We start from the raw sequence: 23,670 nt of genomic DNA, 5'->3' as shown, positions 1-23,670 counted from the left end.
TGTTTCCAAAGCGGGAAGATAATGCCTTTTTGCCAGTTGGATGGACTGACTCTGTTCTCCAGATGATATTGAACAGCGTGTGCAGCCATTAGCAACAGCTGATCTATCACTTCTTAACCGTTCTGCAGGAATTCCACAGACACCTGCCTCCTTATTTCCCTTACACTTCTTTACAACGCTGTGGAGTTTGTCAATAATGAATTCGCCAGGATCATTTTGTGTGTAATGGGTCAATTCATCAGCAGCCTTAATGTCAGGGTGCAAAGAAATTGGAGGTGCATTTCAAGTTCACTCCAGCATGCCATGCACTCTGCTTCTGTATTGATTAGTTGGCCAGAACTGGAGTAGACCACTCTGAGTGAATTACATTTCTCCTCAGTGAGGTCGCGTAAGCGTTTATATTAGGAGGCAATGTCGTTTCTGGCAGAAGCTGTGACAATCAGGTTCCAGACATTCCCAGGGGGTCTGAACCACAAAAAAATAAGCAATTTAATCAACTGATTGTATACAATATCATTGTACTATAAAGGTGTATCTAGTAAGGTCTTTTTTGAAAGCCAGTGACACACTGGTGATTCATATAATTGTGAAATGCATGTATTAACACTATATGAGGAATTATGGATACTCATTGATATTATACTTTAAAGTCTGTGGCCAAACAAAGGGAGAAACAGGTTTTCTTCCAGACAGGAGGGAAGGCAACTATCTCCCTGTCACCAATGAAATAAAGCACTGTAGAACCAAATCAATGGACACCCCATTTTACATAAGAGTAAACAAGAGGACGGGAAGTCCATAGGAAGAGAAGAATAGCAGGGAGTCATCCTGACCCTGGGGGCAAAACAATGAGTTTGGGGAAATATAAGGAAAAGCAAAAAGTCGTGTTGGTATCTGTCATTTGGGGACAAAGGGAGCAACATTCTGTGAACAGTGGATCCTTCTGGCTCGAAGGCTGGGGATTCTGGTAGCTTGATGTTAGTGAGAAAGCTGCTTAGGCCATGATTGTAACTTGCTAAAGTTATGTTTCAGTCACTAGACAGTGTGTCATAAGAGATCTGTCTCTTTTTCTCTTGCTTAGTATCACGTAAATCTGCATTCTTTAGTATTACTATAAACCATCTCAGTGCTGTTACATTAAAGTGAAGTGTGGGTCCTCCGCTAAACTAACAGGCTGGGATGTGCACGGCCTCTTTGGAGGCAGCATACTTAATAATTTCTGTGAGTGACCAGTGAGAGGGACTGGACACTGCAGAGAGACATCTCTTGGGACCTGGGGTTCACAGAATGATACTTGCAAGGTAAGGTTTAGACTGGCAGAGTCTCAAGGAGTTTGCTGGTGAGGCAGACAAACCAGTTGGCAAGGAGCTGTCACACTGTTTAAGCTCCATAGAATCATAGAATATCAGGGTTGGAAGGGACCTCAGGAGGTCATCTAGTCCAACCCCCTGCTCAAAGCAGGACCAATCCCCAATCAAATCATCCCAGCCAAGGCTTTGTCAAGCCTGATCTTAAAAACTTCCAAGGAAGGAGATTCTACCACCTCCCTAGGTAACGCATTCCAGTGTTTCACCACCCTCCTGGTGAAAAAGTTTTTCCTAATATCCAACCTAAACCTCCCCCACTGCAACTTGAGACCATTACTCCTTGTCCTGTCCTCTTCTACCACTGAGAATAGTCTAGAACCATCCTCTCTGGAACCACCTCTCAGGTAGTTGAAAGCAGCTATCAAATCCCCCCTCATTCTTCTCTTCTGCAGACTAAACAATCCCAGTTCCCTCAGCCTCTCCTCATAAGTCATGTGTTCCAGACCCCTAATCATTTTTGTTGCCCTTCGCTGGACTCTCTCCAATTTATCCACATCCTTCTTGTAGTGTGGGGCCCAAAACTGGACACAGTACTCCAGATGAGACCTCACCAATGTCGAATAGAGGGGAACGATCACGTTCCTCGATCTGCTCGCTATGCCCTTACTTATACATCCCAAAATGCCATTGGCCTTCTTGGCAACAAGGGCACACTGCTGACTCATATCCAGCTTCTCGTCCACTGTAACCCCTAGGTCCTTTTCCGCAGAATTCTGCCTAGCCATTCGGTCCCTAGTCTGTAGCTGTGCATTGGGTTCTTCCGTCCGAAGTGCAGGACCCTGCACTTATCCTTATTGAACCTCATCAGGTTTCTTTTGGCCCAATCCTCCAATTTGTCTAGGTCCCTCTGTATCCTATCTCTGCCCTCCAGCGTATCTACCACTCCTCCCAGTTTAGTATCATCCGCAAATTTGCTGAGAGTGCAATCCACACCATCCTCCAGATCATTTATGAAGATATTGAACAAAACCGGCCCCAGGACCGACCCCTGGGGCACTCCACTTGACACCGGCTGCCAACTAGATATGGAGCCATTGATCACTACCCGTTGAGCCCGACAATCTAGCCAACTTTCTACCCACCTTATAGTACATTCATCCAGCCCATACTTCTTTAACTTGCTGACAAGAATACTGTGGGAGACCGTGTCAAAAGCTTTGCTAAAGTCAAGAAACAATACATCCACTGCTTTCCCTTCATCCACAGAATCAGTAATCTCATCATAGAAGGCGATTAGATTAGTCAGGCATGACCTACCCTTGGTGAATCCATGCTGACTGTTTCTGATCACTTTCCTCTCGTGTAAGTGCTTCAGGATTGATTCCTTGAGGACCTGCTCCATGATTTTTCCGGGGACTGAGGTGAGGCTGACTGGCCTGTAGTTCCCAGGATCCTCCTTCTTCCCTTTTTTAAAGATTGGCACTACATTAGCCTTTTTCCAGTCATCCGGGACTTCCCCCGTTCGCCACGAGTTTTCAAAGATAATGGCCAATGGCTCTGCAATCACATCCGCCAATTCCTTTAGCACTCTCGGATGCAACTCGTCCGGCCCCATGGACTTGTGCACGTCCAGCTTTTCTAAATAGTCCCTAACCACCTCTTTCTCCACAGAGGGCTGGCCATCTACTCCCCATGTTGCGATGCCCAGCGCAGCAGTCTGGGAGCTGTCCTTGTTAGTGAAGACAGAGGCAAAAAAAGCATTGAGCACATTAGCTTTTTCCACATCCTCTGTCACTAGGTTGCCTCCCTCATTCAGTAAGGGGCCCACACTTTCCTTGGCTTTCTTCTTGTTGCCAACATACCTGAAGAAACCCTTCTTGTTACTCTTGACATCTCTTGCTAGCTGCAGCTCCAGGTGCGATTTGGCCCTCCTGATTTCAGCAAAGCTCTCTCTTGCTGAGGCAGTGTGGTAACACAGTGGCTTACCGTTCTGGGCTCCCTGCAAAGAGCATCACAGAAGCTTCCTCAAGTGTGATGGCTTTGATTTCCATGAAAGGTTTGCAGTCAGCATGTATTACTTTATTACAAGCACCCCGTAGCTTACAATATGGGACCACACATTACTTCTCAAATGAGCCAGGAAACGCTTTTCAATGATGGTTAAGAGATTAACAGAGATCCAGGTCTTCTTGGCACTTTGTTTGGGGGTCCAGTGATGTCATAGAGGGCATTGATTGTGTGGGATCTGAAGTCCTTTCAGGCAAGTTCAGCATCAGTACACTCTGGCAGGGTCTCAGACCTGTTCAAGATTTCAACTGCACAGTGATTTCGAATGCTATAGTTTTTTAGGTTAGATAAATCAAATTTTGCCAACCCAATCACTGCTTTGCCTGTACTTTTTAGTCTAAGACAAATTTGCAGAGACTACTTTATGTTCTTCAGTGGCAGATGGACAGTTTTCAATGATAAGAGATTATCATGTAATCAAACATCTTCTTTGTTTGGCCATTTTTACTCTGCCAAGTAAATTGGTGAATTTGCTTCCTGTGAAACCAGGTGTTCATAATGACAAGCTCATGAGAAACACGCAACTGTAAAAAGTGTTCACCTTCCAGGGTAACAGGCCCAATAACGTTTTTTCATGCTTTACTTGAATTATCAACAACAGCCTTAAATTCACCCAGGAGAGTGACGATGTCGTCATTCAGGGTAGTTCACAGAAGATAGCTGAGTTGATTGTAGATCTCGTTTGTTTTCATCAGAAGCTTCATTGGCTGGAGCATAGCAAAGGATAATTGTCCATCTTCCATGCTTATGCTGGTGCTCGGCTTTGAGTAGGTGACTGGAAATTGATTCAAACGAAGAGAACAATTTACAGATATGGCATTTAAAGAGGAGACCCACTCCTTCCTTTCTCGTGCCCTGAGCACCTGACTGCATAAGATGATAGTTGTCTATTCTTTCTTCCCTTCCATCTTTAAGGTGGGTTTCAGTGAGGCCAGTGATTGGCATCTTTAACCTGGACATTTCTCTAATGAGCAGCTCCTTTGAGCCTTCCTTACTCAGGGTTTTTCTGTTCAATACATAAAAGACCCCTACATGTGAAATTAATTTTTAATATATCATAAATCACATTGATCTGAGGCAAGCACATTCGTTACTTTTATAGGAGTTACTAGCCCATCCAACCCTAGGCCTGGGTCCTGTGGGAAAAGATGAGAACTCCAGGGTGGGCTCCACCCAGTCTGGCAGGATTGGTGTTGCCCTGTACAGTGCATTTAGCACAGGAGGTTAGACTGCCTACCAATGAGATGTGGCAGTACGGTTGAAGCAACAAGTGCTATACCAAAACTGAAGCTGCTAAGATGAACACCTCTCCCACCTCAACCACTCTGACAGGGAGTCACTCTGGTTGATCTTGAAACTCATAGTCCTCTCTGACTAGCTGTGTAGAGTTTCTTCTCTTACATGACTCCTCAAGCTGCAGTCCTGTAACTGGGAAGAGAACTGCTTTCTTCCACATTAGGTTGGGTGTTCAACAGAGTTGCATTGCCACCCCAGAACTCTGCAATAAACCATGTGCTTGAACAGACACTAAGTAAATGCATTTTAGGCATGCATCTTGATGATAAGAACCTCTCCAGCATCGATTTTGCCAGTGACATAGTGCTAGTTGTCAAATCAATGCACGAGCTGACTGCTGTGCTTAAAGCCCTGGAAAGCTCAGCTGCAAAAATCAGCCTGAAAATGATTTGGGGGCAAAACCAAAATTCTTCCTGTCAGCAATTCTGAATACACTGCAGGTTCTAGCATATTAGTGGGCAACCTCCCAGTCGAGATTGTTGGTGATTTCACCTACCTCGGCTCTGTTGTTGGTAACGTGGGCTGCACCGAGAAAGAACTAGAAGCCATCATTGGAAAAGCAGTGTCAGTAATGGGGTGCTTCATCGAGAGTGTCTTATGCAAACTGAACACCCTGATAAGGAAAGGGACAAAGCTGCAGATATATAATGCTTTGGTGGTCAGTATCCTGATGTATGGGACTGAAACATGGCCCCCACTGTCAATATTAAAAAGATTAATTCAGTACCATTCAGATTAAGCATCTTTGAATGATTGAAAACATCAAATTGTAGAAATTCAAGCCAAATGAAGATACCTGTCTTCTAACTAAACAGGTCCTGTGCTTTCAAACGGTTACCCAGTGCTCTCTAAGGTGGTATTGTCTTTTGTTCCAAATGCCTACCAACTTCTCTGCGATAATCATCTTCGACTTTGACCCAATGAATGCAGGATGGAAAAGACCCCCTCAGACACAGTGGCCAGACAGCGTCAATAAACACCTGTCCCTCATAGGTGTAAAGTGCCAGATTTGACACAGGACAGAACATTATGGAAGCATATGGCCCTGACACTGCTCAAGTGACAGCATGAGAACTAACCTAGCCTAAAGATAAGGGATGAAGATTGGTGCAACTCAGTGCAGACATAGTACTTGGAACAGAGCAGATAGAAAGGTCCTGTGTTACTGTGAGCACAATTTGCTTAAATGCTGGATCAATCTCTAGAGTACATTTGTCATTTTACAATGGTGATGTTCAGACCTGTATGTAAAACAAGACAGCTGGGGGAAATCTTTTGAACGCTTTAATTAAAATGCCACTGCTCATCTGGTCTAACTATACAGACAATGTTTTATGTATGCTAACATTCTAGTTATCTTAGTGCTAAGCTTCCAGAATGTCTAGCTATAAATACATAGGGCCAGGAGATTTGCCTAAGTAAAGATAAAACAAGGATTCCAGGTTTGGATCGCTTTTTGTTAGGTGGATGCAAAAGATCAAGCATTAAATTTATTTGTTGTTCTTTGTCAAATATACCTTGTTAGCATCTAGATACTACGAGGGTTGGAGCCAGATAAATACAGTAGGTACATAGGGAGAGAGATGATATGACACCTACAAGAAATTAGCCAACTAATAATGGGTAGGTTGAAACACAGTTGGGTAGAACTAGAATGTATTTATTTAATTTTAAAAATATATATAAAATTATCTATATGTTGGGTGTATTCACCCTCCCTTGCCCTTTATCAATATGTTGCTTTTCCCCTTAAAATTTAAGCTCTTTGGGGCAGGGACTGTGTGGGTAAACAGTGCCTAGTGCATTGTGGGTATTACCCAAATCCAAATAATAATGATTGATAAGTACAGCTTTTCTTTAGCAGTGATTCAGGAGTTTTATTCTCTGTGGGACATTAAGAGTAAGATGGGATGGATGGGCAAGCAACCTTCCCCTCATAGCTAGTGCCTCTGGCAAAAAAGGAACAGTACACCTGCACTGCAGCTGGATACGTGAATGGCAACTCGTGTAGATGTATCCACACTAGCTGTCCTCTAGTTAGCTTGCTAAAAATACCAGTGAGGATGCTGTGGTACAGGCTTCTGCATGGGCTGCACACACAAGTACATGCCCAGGAGGGCCAGGCAGTCTTATGCAGCCGGCACTGAAGCCTGCGCCCCCCACACCCTCACTGCTGTTTTTAGCGAGCTAACTAGAGGACAGCTAGTGCGGGTGTGTCTACACGAGCTGCCATTCACACCCCTGGCTGTAATGCAGATGTACCCAGAGAGCGCGCAGGGCTGGTCCTGATGCTGCCCCTACCTTGCTGCAGCCAGCAGAGCTTGTTACAGGTGCCATGCTTCCTTTGTGCACTCCAGAGTTCCGAGGGTAGGGGATGCCTGCCAGTCTAGTGAGCCTCTGCACTGTCACCCGATTGGAGCCACGTGGGCCCTACACCACTGGAAGGAAGTCGATTTAAATTGTGTGTGGACCGTTCGGGGGGCCAGAGACTTCAGAAGGGCTAAGGAAGGCCATGGAGAAAGGTCCCAGCTGTGATAGAGGCTGTGCAGGGGGTTCTGATCTCTCTCTACAACATGGAGCAGCACCCCATGAAAACTTTCTCTACTCCCCGATAGGGGCAGGGATGGATGAGGGGGTCATGGCTATTGTGTCTGATCCTGTGGGTCCATTGGCCAAATGCCCCCAGCGGGGCACAGACGGCTCTGCCACTCTGAGGCTGTAGTAGCAGCCGTGCTGGGATTTCAATGGAGAATTCCTGCATAAAGCCCATCTTCATTTGTGCTTCGCACAGGGGTCAGGATTGGGCCTTCAGCAATCAGGACTCTGTTTGTAGCTGCAACAAGGCACTTGTTCCTGACAAAAGAGAGCATCTATTAGAGAAGCATGTGACTCTTTTGGGAAGCTTGAATGTGCCATGTATTTCAGCCATGATTCTCAAATATGAATTCCTCCTCCTCATTTGTTACCTTCTCCCCAGAAAGCAATTAAAGTGTTTCACATCCCCTGATCTGTTTTGTTTCTTAGGCTCTGTGGATATCCTCCGTTTTATGATGAAAATGACTCCAAGCTCTTTGAGCAGATTCTTAAGGCGGAATATGAATTTGACTCTCCATATTGGGATGACATCTCAGAGTCTGGTAAGGAGCTCATTTAATTGCAATAGCCATTTCTTGCACATTCCTTCATATTACTGAAGTCTACCATTCATACTTTCCAAGGGTGAAATTTGGATCTCCATAGTATTCCCAATTCCTGTTAACTTGAGGTCAGAGGGAACTATATGTTCAACTGAAGGCAGGCTTTTAACCCAAATATTTTTTAAGCATCATGGGAAATTATTTCTATGAGAGCCTCAAATTAAGTCCTGTCTCCTCCCAGCGTCAGGCATAAAACACCAAAACTTGACTTGTAGAGAAGACCATGACATGAGAATTCGTATTCAGCCCCAAGAAAACAACATACTTTCTTTTTTCCAGCATATCTGAATAAAATGCACATTTTCATCTGTCTCCAGTAATAGAAAACAAAATAATTCAGCTTTTTTTCCTGAATGTGTTTGCTGGCCTGATTGATGAAGCTATGCAGTGTAAACAGGAAAGAAGCAAACCCAGGAAATCAATGGCTTCCAAATGAAAATGGCTAAAACAACAAGGAAAGAAAAATCCCATCAGTCCCTTGAGAAGGGAGGGCATGTGGTGAAGTAGTTATAGCACTAGGCTGGGAGTCAGAAGTTCTGGATTCCATTCATGAATCTGCCACAGACCTCCTGTTTAACCCAGGCATGTTATTAAGGTATGTGTACACTGGCGTTGGAGGTATAATTTCCAGCTCGGACAGATGTACATGTGCTATTTCTGATCAAATTAGCATGTTAAAAATATCAGTGTATCCACCACAGCACAGGTGGCAGGCTGGGCTACCACCCAATTATGTACTGGAGTCCCAGGCAGGATTGTGGTTGGGGCAGCTAACAACTTCCTAGTGCTACAAAATTTCATACTGTGTACATCTGGTGCCCAGATACCACAGTGATGGTAGAAATCCATGCAGAGGAAGATTTAGGGAATTTAGGAGCACAAAGCTGAAAGTCAGTGGGACTTCTCCTGAGAAATCCCCAGGGTGCTTTTGGGAATCTCACTCAAATAGATCAGATTAACACGAGGAGCCTAAATCAAGCCACTTCATTCCAAATTTGGCTTCTCAGACAGGCACTTAGGTCACATTTTTCAGGCTGCCCCATACACCTTTGATGTCCTCCCTTCAATGGTCTTCTCTCCATTTAAAAGTCTCCTGAACACACACTGCTTCAAGCCCAAGTGAGCTGATCACATTCACCACCTATCTTCCTTATATTTGATATTTAAAAAACAGCAGCCAAAACATTAACAGAACCACCCAGATGTGACTTGACTGAAATGAGTAATCACAGGCTCTGTAACACTCGTCCTTCTTCACCCCATCCCCTCACTCACGGTGTCACATTTAAAATGTAGCACACAAATCCTTTGAGGCCAGTGACTGTGTCTTCTGTGAAGCCACTAGTTTACTTCTGGGGAGGCCTATTAAATAATGATTAAATGGTTAAAATAGGAATGTGGAAATTTAAATATCTGTCTGACCTCCCTAAGAAAGAGTTGGAATGCTCAGTCTCTGTGCTCAAATTTGATAATTGACTCCTGTGTCTTTATTATTATTAATTTTGCCTATTGGGCTAGTCTTATGAATGGCACACTTCATTTTGATGAGGGTCCTGTATGAGTGGGCGGGAGGGGGAGGGAAAGGGGAAGACAGTCATCGTGTCATACATCAGTGTCGTTAAGACGAACCTTTAAATACCACGGTGTGTCCTTGCTTCTCCAGATGTCAGCCCAATTGCTTTTGCTTATTTTATTTTATTTTTTACAGCTAAAGATTTTATTCGGAACTTGATGGAGAAAGACCCTAACAAAAGATATACCTGTGAGCAAGCAGCCCGGCACCCATGGTAAGCAACTAACAAAGTACTTCTGTTGCAATGACCTCAAGAAATGAGACTTTTCTTTAATTTGTGTGTTCAAAGGGGAATGTTTGCTGCACTATGCTGTATACTAGCCTTTGCTGAGTAACTTATTGCTGCAACCCCTGTCTTTGGCCCCTAGTTCTCCCTGCTAGTTCCAGGGTGTCTGAAATTAGGCCCTGAACCTTCAAAAACTTTAAGCTTGCCAGTAGTCCCATTGAAATCCTTGAATAATTAGTTAATTGCTGCCCTCAATTATACTGCGGCAGTGAGGTTGCATCAGCAAGGTTGCATCAGCATGAATCAATGCAGAATTTGGCCCATTTTGCTAAAACGCAGATTGAAGTCAATGGGATGCAATTGAAGTTAGCCATCTGCTTACTTATATGGCCCTCATCCAAGTAGAGTCTGAGCACCTAACAACTACTGAAACTCTTTGCCTCACAACACCCTGGTGAGTCAGGGAGACCGGGAGATATCATCCACAATTCACAGGCACAGTGTCGACAATGATATGTCTGCGCTGCTTAACTGGCATTAACTAACCGTGTTAGCTAATTTGGGTTAAAATAGCAGTACAGACACAATGTGGCTAGCAGCTGAAGTTCAACCCAAGACTCCCCCTCAAGTGACTATGTCTTCACCGCAATTTGAACCCAACATAAGATCACACTTTTTTTGGCAGTGTAGACATACAAGTGACTTGCCCAATATCATGCAAAAAGTCTGCAGCAGAAGCAGGAATTGAATCCACATCTCCTGAGTATCAGGCCAGTGCCCTGTCCATTAGGACAGTGGTTTTCAAAAAAGGTGTACGAACTCTCGTTAGGGCGTACACAATAAAAATCCTGTACTGGCAGACAACGCACTTTATTTAATAAGACTTGGCAATCTAATCATAGGTATATTATGACCCTATCTCAGATGGGGGTACGCAGTAGTCTACATTATTTGGAAAGGGGTATGCAGTCTAAAGAGTTTGAAAACCACTGCACTAGGCCATCATTCTAAGCACTCAGGGGATCACAGTTTTCGATACAATCCTTTAGGGCAGGGATGTTGGTGCTGTGAGATGCTGCTTTTGGGAATTGTACAATAATGACAATAATTGCAAAGGAAAGGATACTGGAATCAATGACAGTAGAAATCCTTTTCCACTCAGGAACATCACAGCTACTGAAAATATCACTGCATTCTGCGGTTTCATAAGGGTGGATGGTACACTGACCAATGTGTTTCCTCCGCACCTCAAGTTCATCCTGCATGTACCCGTAGCCATTTATAAAGTTGCTGAGCTTGAACAATAATAAGTTCAGTAGCTTGATTTACTGCAGTACTTGTCCTGTTGGGGAGTTGGAGCACAATGGGCCAAGTTCTGCACTCAGTTACATTGGACAACCCCACTGCAGCAGTATACTTGAATGCAGAATGCAGCCAAGTTACAGCACTGGCATAAAATGAACATGCAGAGATGTTAACATAACAGTCACTTGCTTCATGTATCTGGAACATGGAAATTCCAAAAAATATGCTCTGATCTCTTGAGGAGCAGTGAACTTTGTTGTTCAGAACTGCTCCCACTGCAGACTTGAACATGTAGCACACTTGTCTAGGTACCTGGCAGTAAAATTGGATTTGACATGTAATATGCTTGTAGCATAGTTTGCAAATTATGTAGCTTGGGTGCACAGTACGTTATCCATTTAAAAAACATGTTACGTTTCACTAAGGCTTAAAAGTGGTACCATGGAACAGATTCCTAGATTAGGAGTCAGGGTGTTTGGTACCCTTCATTGAAGTTCATTGGTTCGTCTGCATTTCATTGTTACTTTAAATTCTGGGACAAAAGAAAAGGTAGATTGTCTCCAAGTTTTTTACAGCAGAATACTGGCGCTGTAGCGGATTATGATCACTTGCTGATTGTCTGGGCACAATGAGCCTTGCAATACCCCATATTTATAAACATATGACTGATGCTGCTTTCATTCACCTATAGGAAAATTATCCCCCTCTACCTAGCAGTAGATTGTGTAATGGTATGGGATGTAACCTGATGTTCAGAAATCAGTGCAATGCAAAAACATGTTTCTTGCTATGCTGGTTTCCTTGCTGATTGCAATGTCTAAAAATTAGGGTCATGGTTTGCTCCTCTAGTTAACAAGTGACTTGTGATGCAGGTCAATGAATTGTGAATGTATACAAAGCAAGTGATAGTCCTGGAAATCTTGGCATAATGGCATGGATTTATCATAACTAGAGTACCACATCAGAAAATGACTGCAGGCTCTAACAATAGCTGTGATTACAACTAGATTGATACTCGGTCTTTGCAATCAAAGGGGCAAAAACAACTGGAAAAAAGAGCAATATATCTCTTTTCTCATAATAAACAATAAGACATGAGACATGGAAGATGTCACGCAAATAATCTAGGAAATTGAGATTATTTGTCTTCATCCTTCCACCTACCCACTACCATAAATACATTGCATATGTAAAATATTAGCAAGATCAATGGCCGGCATCAATATGAACCAGAAATGTGGAGAAGTCAAAACATAAATCATTGCAAGTCTCCTCTGTCCCATCAATAACAGTACCTATTGTCTTGGTAACAAAAAGGAAATTTGGGAAACTGTTTGTAATTTTTGTGAAGGAAAAAAAGTGTTTTAAAATTATACAATTCTGAGCCTCTAGAAATTAACCAAGTGATAGAGTGGATATTCCAAATAAAGAGTAAGGAACCAGAAATGCAACTCCCAGCGGGGAACTGGATGACCTTTTATATTTCTGAAGGACAAATTTTCTGAAAAGTTATTATCCAAATTACACAAAATGTACAAATCCAAGTCTTGGCCTGGTGACATCACTGTTGGTTTCTGGACTATAATAAAGAAACGTGGCAAGACCAGCACACAGCTGCTGAGCCCTACCAGTGGAGGAGGAAGATAAAAAGTGTTGTTTGGTTTTTTGTTTGTTTGTTTGTTTTGTTGTTGTTGTTTTTTGCAACTCGTTGCCAGAGGCAAGTGGAAAATCATGCTCCATAAATTTTGCTGCTTTGCACAGAATCCAACTTTCTGTTTAAAATCAACTAAAAAAAAGTTTTTCAGTCATTTCTGTTGCAGAGATACTTTTCTGCAAGTGTGGCTTTATAAGACAGTGGTTTATTTATAAGGCCTTTCCCAGCTATGTAAAGCATCGCTGAATCCAAGTGTGACGAGTTGCCCCCCTTCAAGGTGCCACCTGATGTGCTGAGATAACATTGAGCCCACCTGTTCTGCCATCATTGGCCCCCTTTTAACCTGTCTTGCTGAGTCAAGCTCTTAAGACTCCTCTAGCACACACACAGGCAGGGCCACACCCAGCTGCAGAAAGACACAGACACTGAGATCAGCTCTGGGAAGACTCAGCTTAAGGAATTTGCCCCAACATTCAGGGCAGACCCAAAGGTATACTGTCTTGTGCTATATAGAAGAATCTGCACAGTACAAGCCCATAAAAATTCACCCTCTTCCACAATGTGAAGAGAGATATGCACACCACCTTGCCCTCCTGTCCCAGTTAGAAATTGCACAAACTGGGTTTCATAATAAACAAAGCAAATTTATTAACTATAAAAGGCAGATTTTAAGTGATTGTAAGGGATAGCAAACAGAACAAAGCAGATTACTAAGCAAATAAAACAAAGCACGCAAACTAAGCTTGATTCACTAAAGAAATTGGCTACAAATTGTAATTTCTCGCCCTAAAAGTTGTTTCAGGCAGATTACAGAGATTCTTGAAAGCCAGCTGCAGCTTGAAACTTCAGGTATTATTACTCACAGGCTATTACTCAACTTTCCAGCCTGGCTCAACTCTTTTCTCCCCGGTTCAGTTCTTGCTTCCAGGTGTTTCCAGTGTCTGTTTGGGTGGGGAGGCAGAGGAGGCCCTGATGATGTCACTCCCCTGCCTTATGTAGCTTTTGTGTATGGTGGGAACCCTTTATCTTCCAATGGAAAAACACTGGCATTCCAAGAGGTGGGGTCCAGTATCACGTGACTCAGACCCATGTCTCTGCAGGATCGTAGCAGCCATTACTCGCAGGCTGTCTGGAGCATCCACAGGAAGACTAAGCTCTTTCACAGTCCATTGTCTTTGCTGAAGGGCCATCAGCCCTGTCTGGCTTTTTCATTGTTTTATCTGAAGGGCTAGTTGTGGGTGTCACCCAAAGTAGCACATTTGAAATACAGATACATGGTCAATATTCCTAGCTTCAGATACAAAAATGGTACATGCATACAAATTGAATAAACGCATTCAATAGATCATAACCTTTTCAATGATACCTTACATGAGCCATCTTGCATAAAGTATATCTGAGTTATGCCACATCCATGTCATAGGTATATTTCCATAAAGAATATGGAGTATAACGTCACACCAAGAATCAGAGGTTAGAATTGTAAATGACAGGCTTAGTCCAATGATTCTCCAATGATTCTCAACCAGGGGTACACAGAGGTCTTCCAGGGGGTACATCAACTCAGCTACATATTTGCCTAGTTTTACAACAGGCTACATAAAAAGCACTCATGAAGTCAGTACAAACCAGAATTTCATACAGAAAATGACTTGTTTATACTCCTCTATATACTACACACTGAAATGTAAGTACAATATTTATATTCCAAACGATTTATTTTATAATTATATGGTGAAAGTGAGGTCAGCTGTTTTTTCAGTAATAACGTGCTGTGACACTTTTGTGTTTTTAAGTCTGATTTTGTAAGCAAGTAGTTAAGTGAGATGAAACTTGGGGATACGCAAGACAAATCATCCTCCTGAAAGGAGCATAGTCGTCTGGAAAGGTTGAGAACCACTGATCTAGTCTATGCCTGCAGCAGGGAAATTTAAAGTATTAACTACATTCCCACCTCATCCCAACCGTTAATTCCCGGATAAGTAAACCTTAAAGTCTAGCTGGGAGACTGAACGCTTTCATGGTAAAAGAAGAGGACTTGAGGGATCAGGACATGTGGGCTCCAGACCCGCTTCTGTCCTTGATTGTGCTGCTAAGTCACTTGATCTCTCTATTTTTGAACTTAACTGTCTATAAAATATGGGTAGTAGTTACGTACCTCACTGGAATGAGACCAAATCATGAATGTTTGTGAGGCTCTAGGATGCTATAGTGATAAAATGCCATCTCAGAAAATGAAGCAAGGCCAGTCTAGAATGAACCAAACACTCACCTGGATATTGCCCCTGGTTCCATGCTTTCTCTATGTCTTTGTGATGGGATTGCTCTGTGCTCAGTCATTCATCAAAGAGAATTTTCATACCTGTTTGCTTATGCCAGGAAGTGATAGGGTTTTTACTGGTCCCTCTGTCATTCTAACCGTTGTCTCCATTTGCACTAGGCTGCGTTACCATCAGTCTGAAGGAGGGGAGCTTGGGCCTCTTGATTTCACCAGTCATCTGGCAGTGCGGGGTGAGGGGGCGTTCTTCACAGTGACAAGGCCTCTGGGGATTCAGCTATTGCCTTTCCAGAGCCTATAAGGCTCAGTGAATGGAAAGTTAAGTCCATTATTGAGGTCTTGTCTCCTACTGTGCCACACAGTGTTGCAACACTTTGAAATATGGCATAGGTATTTAGGTTACAGAGAGAGACACTACCGTGGCTTTATAAACAGACCTAGGGATCTGCCGGCACCACCTTTCCATGCATACCCTTAGTTTTAAGCACAAATAAATACTCATTTGCAAATCTCACCTTCCAAACAGGCTACATCATGCCAGGGGCTGTGATGTAAATGAACGATGTGCACAGTTCCAGAGATTTTGGATGAAGAGCTCACCCGAACATGCCATATTTTCCTGCAGACGTCACAGGGTCTTGCAAGTCATACTCTGCTGCAGAACTCTGACTCTCACAAGCACGCCCTTGTAACTTAATGGGGCTCTGATGAGAGTAAAAACTATTTGCATGTTTGCAAGACTGGGCCTGTAGAAGATAAAAGTTTATTTGAGGCTAAGAGGAAAAGAGTCACATTGCAATGGATTTTTAAGCTCTTTGGGATAGGAGGACAGAAAGTGAAATCCTGGCTCCACTGAGGTCAGTGGGAGTTGCTGTTGACTTCAGAGGGGACAGGATTTGACCCATAGTCTTCACAGCTGGATATAAAACATCTAATTGGCGCGCTACAAATAATAAATAGTAGAGCAGATGAGAGAGCGCCACATTGTCACAAGGTGACTTGGCCCCAAGCCCCAACTGTGATAATCAGCTGCATCCCAGCTGAGGCTATGGAGTTAGGGGTCAGGTGATAGCCTGAAGAGCACCTTATAAAGACCAGCAAGAGCTCAGCTGAGCTGCAGAATTGCAGGGAAGAGGTAGGTTCTTGTAGTAGTTGCTGGGTCAGAGCAAAGACCTGGCAGGGCTGAGAGAGGTGGAGGAAAAGCCTCTGGGAAATGTAGCCCGTGCTGGCAGAGGAACTCCTTCATTTTGGTATTATGCCTAAATTTTCTGTTTAACTAACAACTTGTGCCCTGAGTGAAGGGCCTGGAACATTGTGGCATTGACCTTCCTGAGGGAGCCCATCAGTTTATGCATGCAATGATATTTTCTTGCTTCCTCCTCTGTTTTACATGTTTTACTGTGAGGCCAGGTCTTTGGGATCTGTCACAAGCAATGAGGTAAAAATTCAAATAAAAGAAACTGTTTCACAAAACATATCAGAGTTTGATTGTGGAAAAAAACATTTTAACTATGCAAGAGAAAACTACCTGCCCAGTAAGAAAGGCTTAATTATTCCAGAGACAAGGTGGGTGAGGTAATATCTTTTACTGGACTCACTTCCGTTGGTGAGAGAGACAAGCGCTTGAGCTACACAGAGCTTTTCTTCTGGACCCAAAGACAACCTGTGTAAGCTCAAAAGCTTGTCTCTCTCACCAACAGAAGTTGGTCCAATAAAAGATATTACCTCACCCACCTTGTCTCTCTAATATCTTGGGACCAACACGACTACAACAATGACTGCATTCATTAGTTATCCCAGTCGTGCACCTACGCAGATATAGCTCACTTCAAAGTGTGCCTATGACTTTCATAGAATCATAGAATATCAGGGTTGGAAGGGACCCCAGAAGGTCATCTAGTCCAACCCCCTGCTCGAAGCAGGACCAATTCCCAGTTAAATCATCCCAGCCAGGGCTTTGTCAAGCCTGACCTTAAAAACCTCTAAGGAAGGAGATTCTACCACCTCCCTAGGTAACGCATTCCAGTGTTTCACCACCCTCTTAGTGAAAAAGTTTTTCCTAATATCCAATCTAAACCTCCCCCATTGCAACTTGAGACCATTACTCCTCGTTCTGTCATCTGCTACCATTGAGAACAGTCTAGAGCCATCCTCTTTGGAACCCCCTTTCAGGTAGTTGAAAGCAGCTATCAAATCCCCCCTCATTCTTCTCTTCTGCAGACTAAACAATCCCAGCTCCCTCAGCCTCTCCTCATAAGTCATGTGCTCTAGACCCCTAATCATTTTTGTTGCCCTTCGCTGGACTCTCTCCAATTTATCCACATCCTTCTTGTAGTGTGGGGCCCAAAACTGGACACAGTACTCCAGATGAGGCCTCACCAGTGTCGAATAGAGGGGAACGATCACATCCCTCGATCTGCTGGCTATGCCCCTACTTATACATCCCAAAATGCCATTGGCCTTCTTGGCAACAAGGGCACACTGTTGACTCATATCCAGCTTCTCGTCCACTGTCACCCCTAGGTCCTTTTCCGCAGAACTGCTGCCTAGCCATTCGGTCCCTAGTCTGTAGCGGTGCATTGGATTCTTCCATCCTAAGTGCAGGACCCTGCACTTATCCTTATTGAACCTCATCAGATTTCTTTTGGCCCAATCCTCCAATTTGTCTAGGTCCTTCTGTATCCTATCCCTCCCCTCCAGCGTATCTACCACTCCTCCCAGTTTAGTATCATCTGCAAATTTGCTGAGAGTGCAATCCACACCATCCTCCAGATCATTTATGAAGATATTGAACAAAACCGGCCCCAGGACCGACCCCTGGGGCACTCCACTTGACACCGGCTGCCAACTAGACATGGAGCCATTGATCACTACCCGTTGAGCCCGACAATCTAGCCAGCTTTCTACCCACCTTATAGTGCATTCATCCAGCCCATACTTCTTTAACTTGCTGACAAGAATACTGTGGGAGACCGTGTCAAAAGCTTTGCTAAAGTCAAGAAACAATACATCCACTGCTTTCCCTTCATCCACAGAACCAGTAATCTCATCATAAAAGGCGATTAGATTAGTCAGGCATGACCTTCCCTTGGTGAATCCATGCTGACTGTTCCTGATCACTTTCCTCTCATGTAAGTGCTTCAGGATTGATTCTTTGAGGACCTGCTCCATGATTTTTCCAGGGACTGAGGTGAGGCTGACCGGCCTGTAGTTCCCAGGATCCTCCTCCTTCTCTTTTTTAAAGATTGGCACTACATTAGCCTTTTTCCAGTCATCCGGGACTTCCCCCGTTCGCCACGAGTTTTCAAAGATAATGGCCAAGGGCTCTGCAATCACAGCCGCCAATTCCTTCAGCACTCTTGGATGCAACTCGTCCGGCCCCATGGACTTGTGCACGTCCAGCTTTTCTAAATAGTCCCTAACCACCTCTATCTCCACAGAGGGCTGGCCATCTCTTCCCCATTCTGTGATGCCCAGCGCAGCAGTCTGGGAGCTGACCTTGTTAGTGAAAACAGAGGCAAAAAAAGCATTGAGCACATTAGCTTTTTCCACATCCTCTGTCACTAGGTTGCCTCCCTCATTCAGTAAGGGGCCCACACTTTCCTTGGCTTTCTTCTTGTTGCCAACATACCTGAAGAAACCCTTCTTGTTACTCTTGTTAACTATCACATCTTTTCAATAAAAAATTCCCAAGGAAACAAGCAAATTGGGAAAACTCAGGGCTTGATCCCGGCAAATGTTAAATGTGTGAGTAACTTTATGCACCTGAATAGTCCCATTGAATTTGGTGAAACTACTTGGGTGTCTACAGCTACTCATGTGCTTAAGGTGTTTGCAGGATCAGGGCCTAAGAAATTAAAACGCCTCTTCCCAACGATCCATTTTTCTGAACTGTATCTGTTCCCCAGATGCCTGTGTGTATGTGCTGCTTTTCTGTTTATAATCAAATGGCCTTGGCAGGAAGACGGTATGTTTAAACTCAGAGTTGGCAGAAAAAGGAGGCTAATAATTACAATGAAGTATTGCAAAAGAAAAAGTGCAATATCTAAGCCCTGTTGGTAGAGATGATTACATCCTAAACTGCATAATCTGCACATTTACACAGTTTCTCCAGCTTAAGCTACAGGTGATTTATACTCTCTTTTGCCAGGGTTATCGTTTACCTTTTGTTGCAAAGGTGAATATATGGTTTCATCATTCCACTGTGAATTTTCAGAAAATGACATGGAAAACTAGGGTAACAAAAGAAGGGTTGTGATTTGCTGCAGCTTCATACATTTTAATATTTTCTATGCTAGTATTAATGATAGCAATTATGTTTGTTAAATGTATTATTGCAGTACTGTTGTAGCTCTGTCGGTCCAGGATATGAGAGAGATAAGGTGCGTGAATAATATTTTTGATTGGACCAACTTCTGTTGTTGAAAGAGACGAGCTTTCAAGCTCCACAGACCTGAAGAACTTTGTGGAGATTGAAAGCTTGTCTTTTCCACGGTCCCGGAAGAGATATTACCTCAGCTACCTTGTCTCTATTAAGTATGTTGCTAGGGCAGAATTCAGATCCTACTCTAAGGCACATAGCCACATAGCTCAGAGTGAAGTGATTAAAAGCGAGAGGTAGAAACCCAAAGGTCTGATTTTTTCCATCAGGATACACAGAGCTGTCACTCTGAAATCCGTGAGAGGTCTGTAGTTCATGAACTGGCCCTAGCTCAGCCTCCATCAGTCAGGTTGGCGGGAAAGGAACCAGATCACTTACATGCTCCCTAGGAGCATAGATGCTGGAACTAGAGGTGCAGGGGGTGCTGCCACTCCCCCTGGCTTGAAATGGTTTCCATTATATACAGGTTTACAGTTTGGTTCAGTGGCGCTCAGCATTGTTCCAGCCCCCCTGCCTAGGAGAGGAGGTATGGTCCAGTTGTTATGGGGCTCAGCTGGGATTTGGAAGACCTGCATTCAATTCCCTGCTCTGCCACAGACTTCCTTGGTGACCTTAGACTGTCTTCCTCACCTCACCGTCTGTAAAATGAGAATAGCAGCACTTCCCTCCCTTATAAGGGTGTTGTGAGGATAAATCCAGTCAAGACTGTGAGGCACTCAGATACTCTGGCGACGGGGGAGCCATATAAGTAGTAGACGGGGCTTGATTTCCCCCTGCCCGTGCAGAAGCTTGTTGTCCTGCTATTGCTTGGGTCCCTGCAAATTATAATAGTCCCACTAAGTGTATATTGTGTGCTGGACACACTAGTCAGATAAGAAGTCATATCCAGGGGAGGAAGAGAGTTTACAAAGAGCTCTGTTTTCAGAAAGTGTTGTTTGAAGTGTGAAATGGCTCCCTGAAGGGAACCAGGGATGCGAACAGCATGAAATCAAACTCCTCTCCGGCTCATCCCTGCACTCTATTTATTTTGGAGTATCTCCGATACTGTATGCACGTGTGTGTGTGTGTGTTTGTATATGTGTATATAAAATCAGAACTGTTATGTTCCTCCAGCATTATCCATCACCGCTAACCCCACGTTTCATGTCGTCATACTCCAGAGTATTTCCAAGCAGTATTTGGCCCGCAGAAAGTTTGAATTGGCTGCCTTCGATAAGCTTGAGGGTTCTGAAGATAATACTCAATGAAAGATTCTGACTGCCCTTGTGGGCAAGGAGGGGCAGGCTGAGAGAAATATGTGCTTGCAGTATTTTGCCGAAGAATCATCCAAAAGGGAGTGTACTGTTTTTGTCCCTCTTGGAGGTTCCTTTCAAGTTCAGTAATGCTCTGTCTAGCTAGATAGTAAAGGTAGAACTGAACCCAGATAGATGGATAAAATAAATCAGATTAGATAAAATAAGATGTGATGAATACATTAATTTATTTTGCAACTTTAGGGCTAGATTCTATTATGTTTACTCGAGATGAACAGTCCCAGTAGCTTCCAAGGAACTACTTGTGGAGGAAGGTGCTACTTGTTATGGCAATAACAACCTGGCCATTGCTGTCCCTTCCTGGAAGTTCTTGAGCTCCCGCAGTTCCCACTGCAAGCACACCTCATTGGAGCAGGCCCTGAGTTCTTGAGAAAGTTGTCAGACTTCCCATACTGACTTCTGAAGTCTTGGATGTATCCACAAAACCAGCTTCTACCCACTGCCCTACCAATGGGCTTCATACCTCAACCCTCGAGGACAGTTCAGCTCCTAGGGCTCATTTGGTCCTTGACCTTTGCACTGAGATTGTCCACAGTGATGCCAGCTAGCAACGCTTGTGATGCGGATACCTCTCCATTCACAACCAGACTAAAGGCTAGCTTTCTCACAAAGAGCGGTCAGGTTATAACAACTTTCAGATATGGTAGACGTATGCCAGATTGAGCCAGTTACCCAGCAATGAAAAGCTCAGTCCGTTTAGCTAGTCTTCATCCAGTCCTGTGTGATACTCAGCACCTCATGAAAGCATTCTCTATTCCAGTCCTTTTTTATTGGACAGAGGCCTTACTCATGTTGCTTTTCTAAGTAGCTTCCACCTGCAGTATTCATTAATATTTAAAAAGTGTTTTGAGATCCTCCAGATGGAAGGACTTATATAAGTACAAAGTAGTCTTTTTCTTCTTGTTTATTTCATTATTATTTTTATTATTATTATTATTTTATTTTATTGTATGATTGGTTGAGGGTTGTCCTGCAAGACAATTGCCCATACTTACAAAGATATATGGTCCCCATTATGTAGCTGAATGCTTCAGAGTCTTTAATGTATTTATCCTCACAACACCCTTGTGAGATAGGGACATATTGTTATCCCCATTTTACTGATGGAGAAATTGAGGCACAGAGAGAGTAAATGACTTGTCCAAGGTCACACAGGAACTCGGTGGCAGAGCAGGGAAAGAACTGGCTAACACGCAACAGGATTATGTCCAAACTGACAAATTGTTTTTACAAACGATAACAATTGTATTTAGGTGGGTGTGGTTTCATGAATATGTTTACGGGCAGAAACTGATTGAGGCAGAAACAGATCATAAGCCATTGGAAGCCTTGAAAACAATGGTCAAAACACCACCTGATCTTCAGAAAATGATCCCCAAACTGTGAAAGTATCGCTTATCTATGAAATCCAGGTCCGGTACAGAGTCACGTATAGCAGATGAAAAGAAAAGGAGGACTTGTGGCACCTTAGAGACTAACAAATTTATTTGAGCATAAGCTTTCGTGAGCTACAGCTGTGCATTCTAGAGCACCTTTAAAATAGTAAAAGCAAGAGATTATAGAAGTAAATACATTCCCAAGTAGTGGTACTGCCCTTGTTTCTAAAATAAAAGTGGACAAGCTCAAGTGGGAAACATAAACTGTTCCTGTCCAGTTTATTAACACTTTCATTCAAGGAGCACAGTTTTCCACTAGCCCTGCAGACAAACGGTATAATGGTCTCAGCTGGTACCTTGTTAAGCAACTGTTCTTTCACCGACAATATTCATATGTGGGGCATAGTGTTCCTGAAATTTATGAATGACTTTGTTTACCAGTTTGTAGGCCCCTTTGTGCTCCTGCTGGGAAGGTACTGCAGATCTCAATGTTTCTGGACTTGTCAGATTTATCAATGTGGAGGATTGCATCCTCTCCAGTTTCTCTGCAATGTCACTTGGCTTCCAAGAAACTTTGCGGACACTGTAACCGTCTCTTGCATTTTTTTTTTTTGCCAAGGTCCCTGCTAGTCTGAAGGTTTCAGGTGGTAATGAATGTGTGAAATCACCCAGGAGCCCAGCCTTTACTTCCTGGTTTCAGCCCCACGACTTGGGTCAGGCTTACAATAAGGATTTACCTCTGTCCTCTGGCATGGTATCCTTGACGCCTGTGACTGTTGTTACAATAGCCCTTCTGGCTTGATGGGCCAGATTTACCCCACATGTAATTCCACTGAGATAACTGGATTTACAGGAGGGATGAATTTGTCCCTTTGTGCATAAATATATTATTGATGCAAGAACTAGAAATGTTTAACGCTGTGTCTTGTGGAGATTGAGCTAATCTCATACAGTCCACGTTTCTTTGCTAAGAGACTCCATGTATCTGCTTTACTGAGTGCAAACTTACATTAGTTATGATGAACAACTCCATACATTTTGGTGTGGCAGGAAAATCTCCAGTGCAAACACAATTCAGGCAGGCTGGAGTTCTTTTGGAAACTGCCACATGTTCGGAGGATAAAATGTTCATGCTAAAACTTTAGAAATCCTATATAGTAAAAGAAAAAACTGGTGTTTTTACCCAGATCTGTATTTGTACTAGAAAGAAGCCACACACCAACAAAATAAAATGGAAACAACATTGGGTGTGCTAGCAGAGACAGGATTATAGGTGGCCTTTTAACCACCACGTTGTCTAATCCTGCTTAGATCGAGTCTACATTACACAGTGGTCAAAATGCCGGTGTCCTTCGGCACTTTGTTACACTAATGCTCCCATCAATGCTATCAGTACTGGTCTAAACCAGTGGTAACAACAGTGGGAAGTCAGAGACAAAAAACCCTAGAATAGATGATACCATAATTTCAATAGATGAACAATCATGCTTTACACTGACCACCTCTGGTCACCTTTATAAATGATCAAAGGGTTGGAAAACGTGCCTTATAGTGATAGACTGAAGGAGCTCGATTTATTTAGCTTAACAAACAGAAGGTTAAGAGGTGACTTGATCACAATTTGTAAGTACCTATATGGGGAGCAGAAATCTGATAATAGAGGCTTATTCTATCTAGCAGACAAAGATATAACAACA

The 23,670-nt window shown here is 43.3% G+C and overlaps 1 protein-coding gene across 2 annotated transcripts in view; it reads left to right on the top strand.

Annotated features, from left to right (window-relative positions):
- CAMK1D (calcium/calmodulin dependent protein kinase ID) overlaps nt 1–23,670 on the top strand; it is a 370,342-nt gene that overhangs the window by 331,746 nt on the left and 14,926 nt on the right. For both annotated transcript variants that reach the window (XM_074942617.1, XM_074942618.1), the window contains 2 exons: nt 7,695–7,807; nt 9,576–9,654. In XM_074942617.1, coding sequence (XP_074798718.1) covers nt 7,695–7,807; nt 9,576–9,654 — 192 coding nt within the window. The remainder of the gene's footprint in view (nt 1–7,694; nt 7,808–9,575; nt 9,655–23,670) is intronic.

This window comes from Natator depressus, chromosome 1 (genome assembly GCF_965152275.1).
Source record: "Natator depressus isolate rNatDep1 chromosome 1, rNatDep2.hap1, whole genome shotgun sequence".
Lineage (NCBI taxonomy): Eukaryota > Metazoa > Chordata > Testudines > Cheloniidae > Natator > Natator depressus.
The sequence above is the reverse complement of the archived record's forward strand: the minus strand, read 5'-3'. Positions and strand labels throughout refer to the sequence as shown.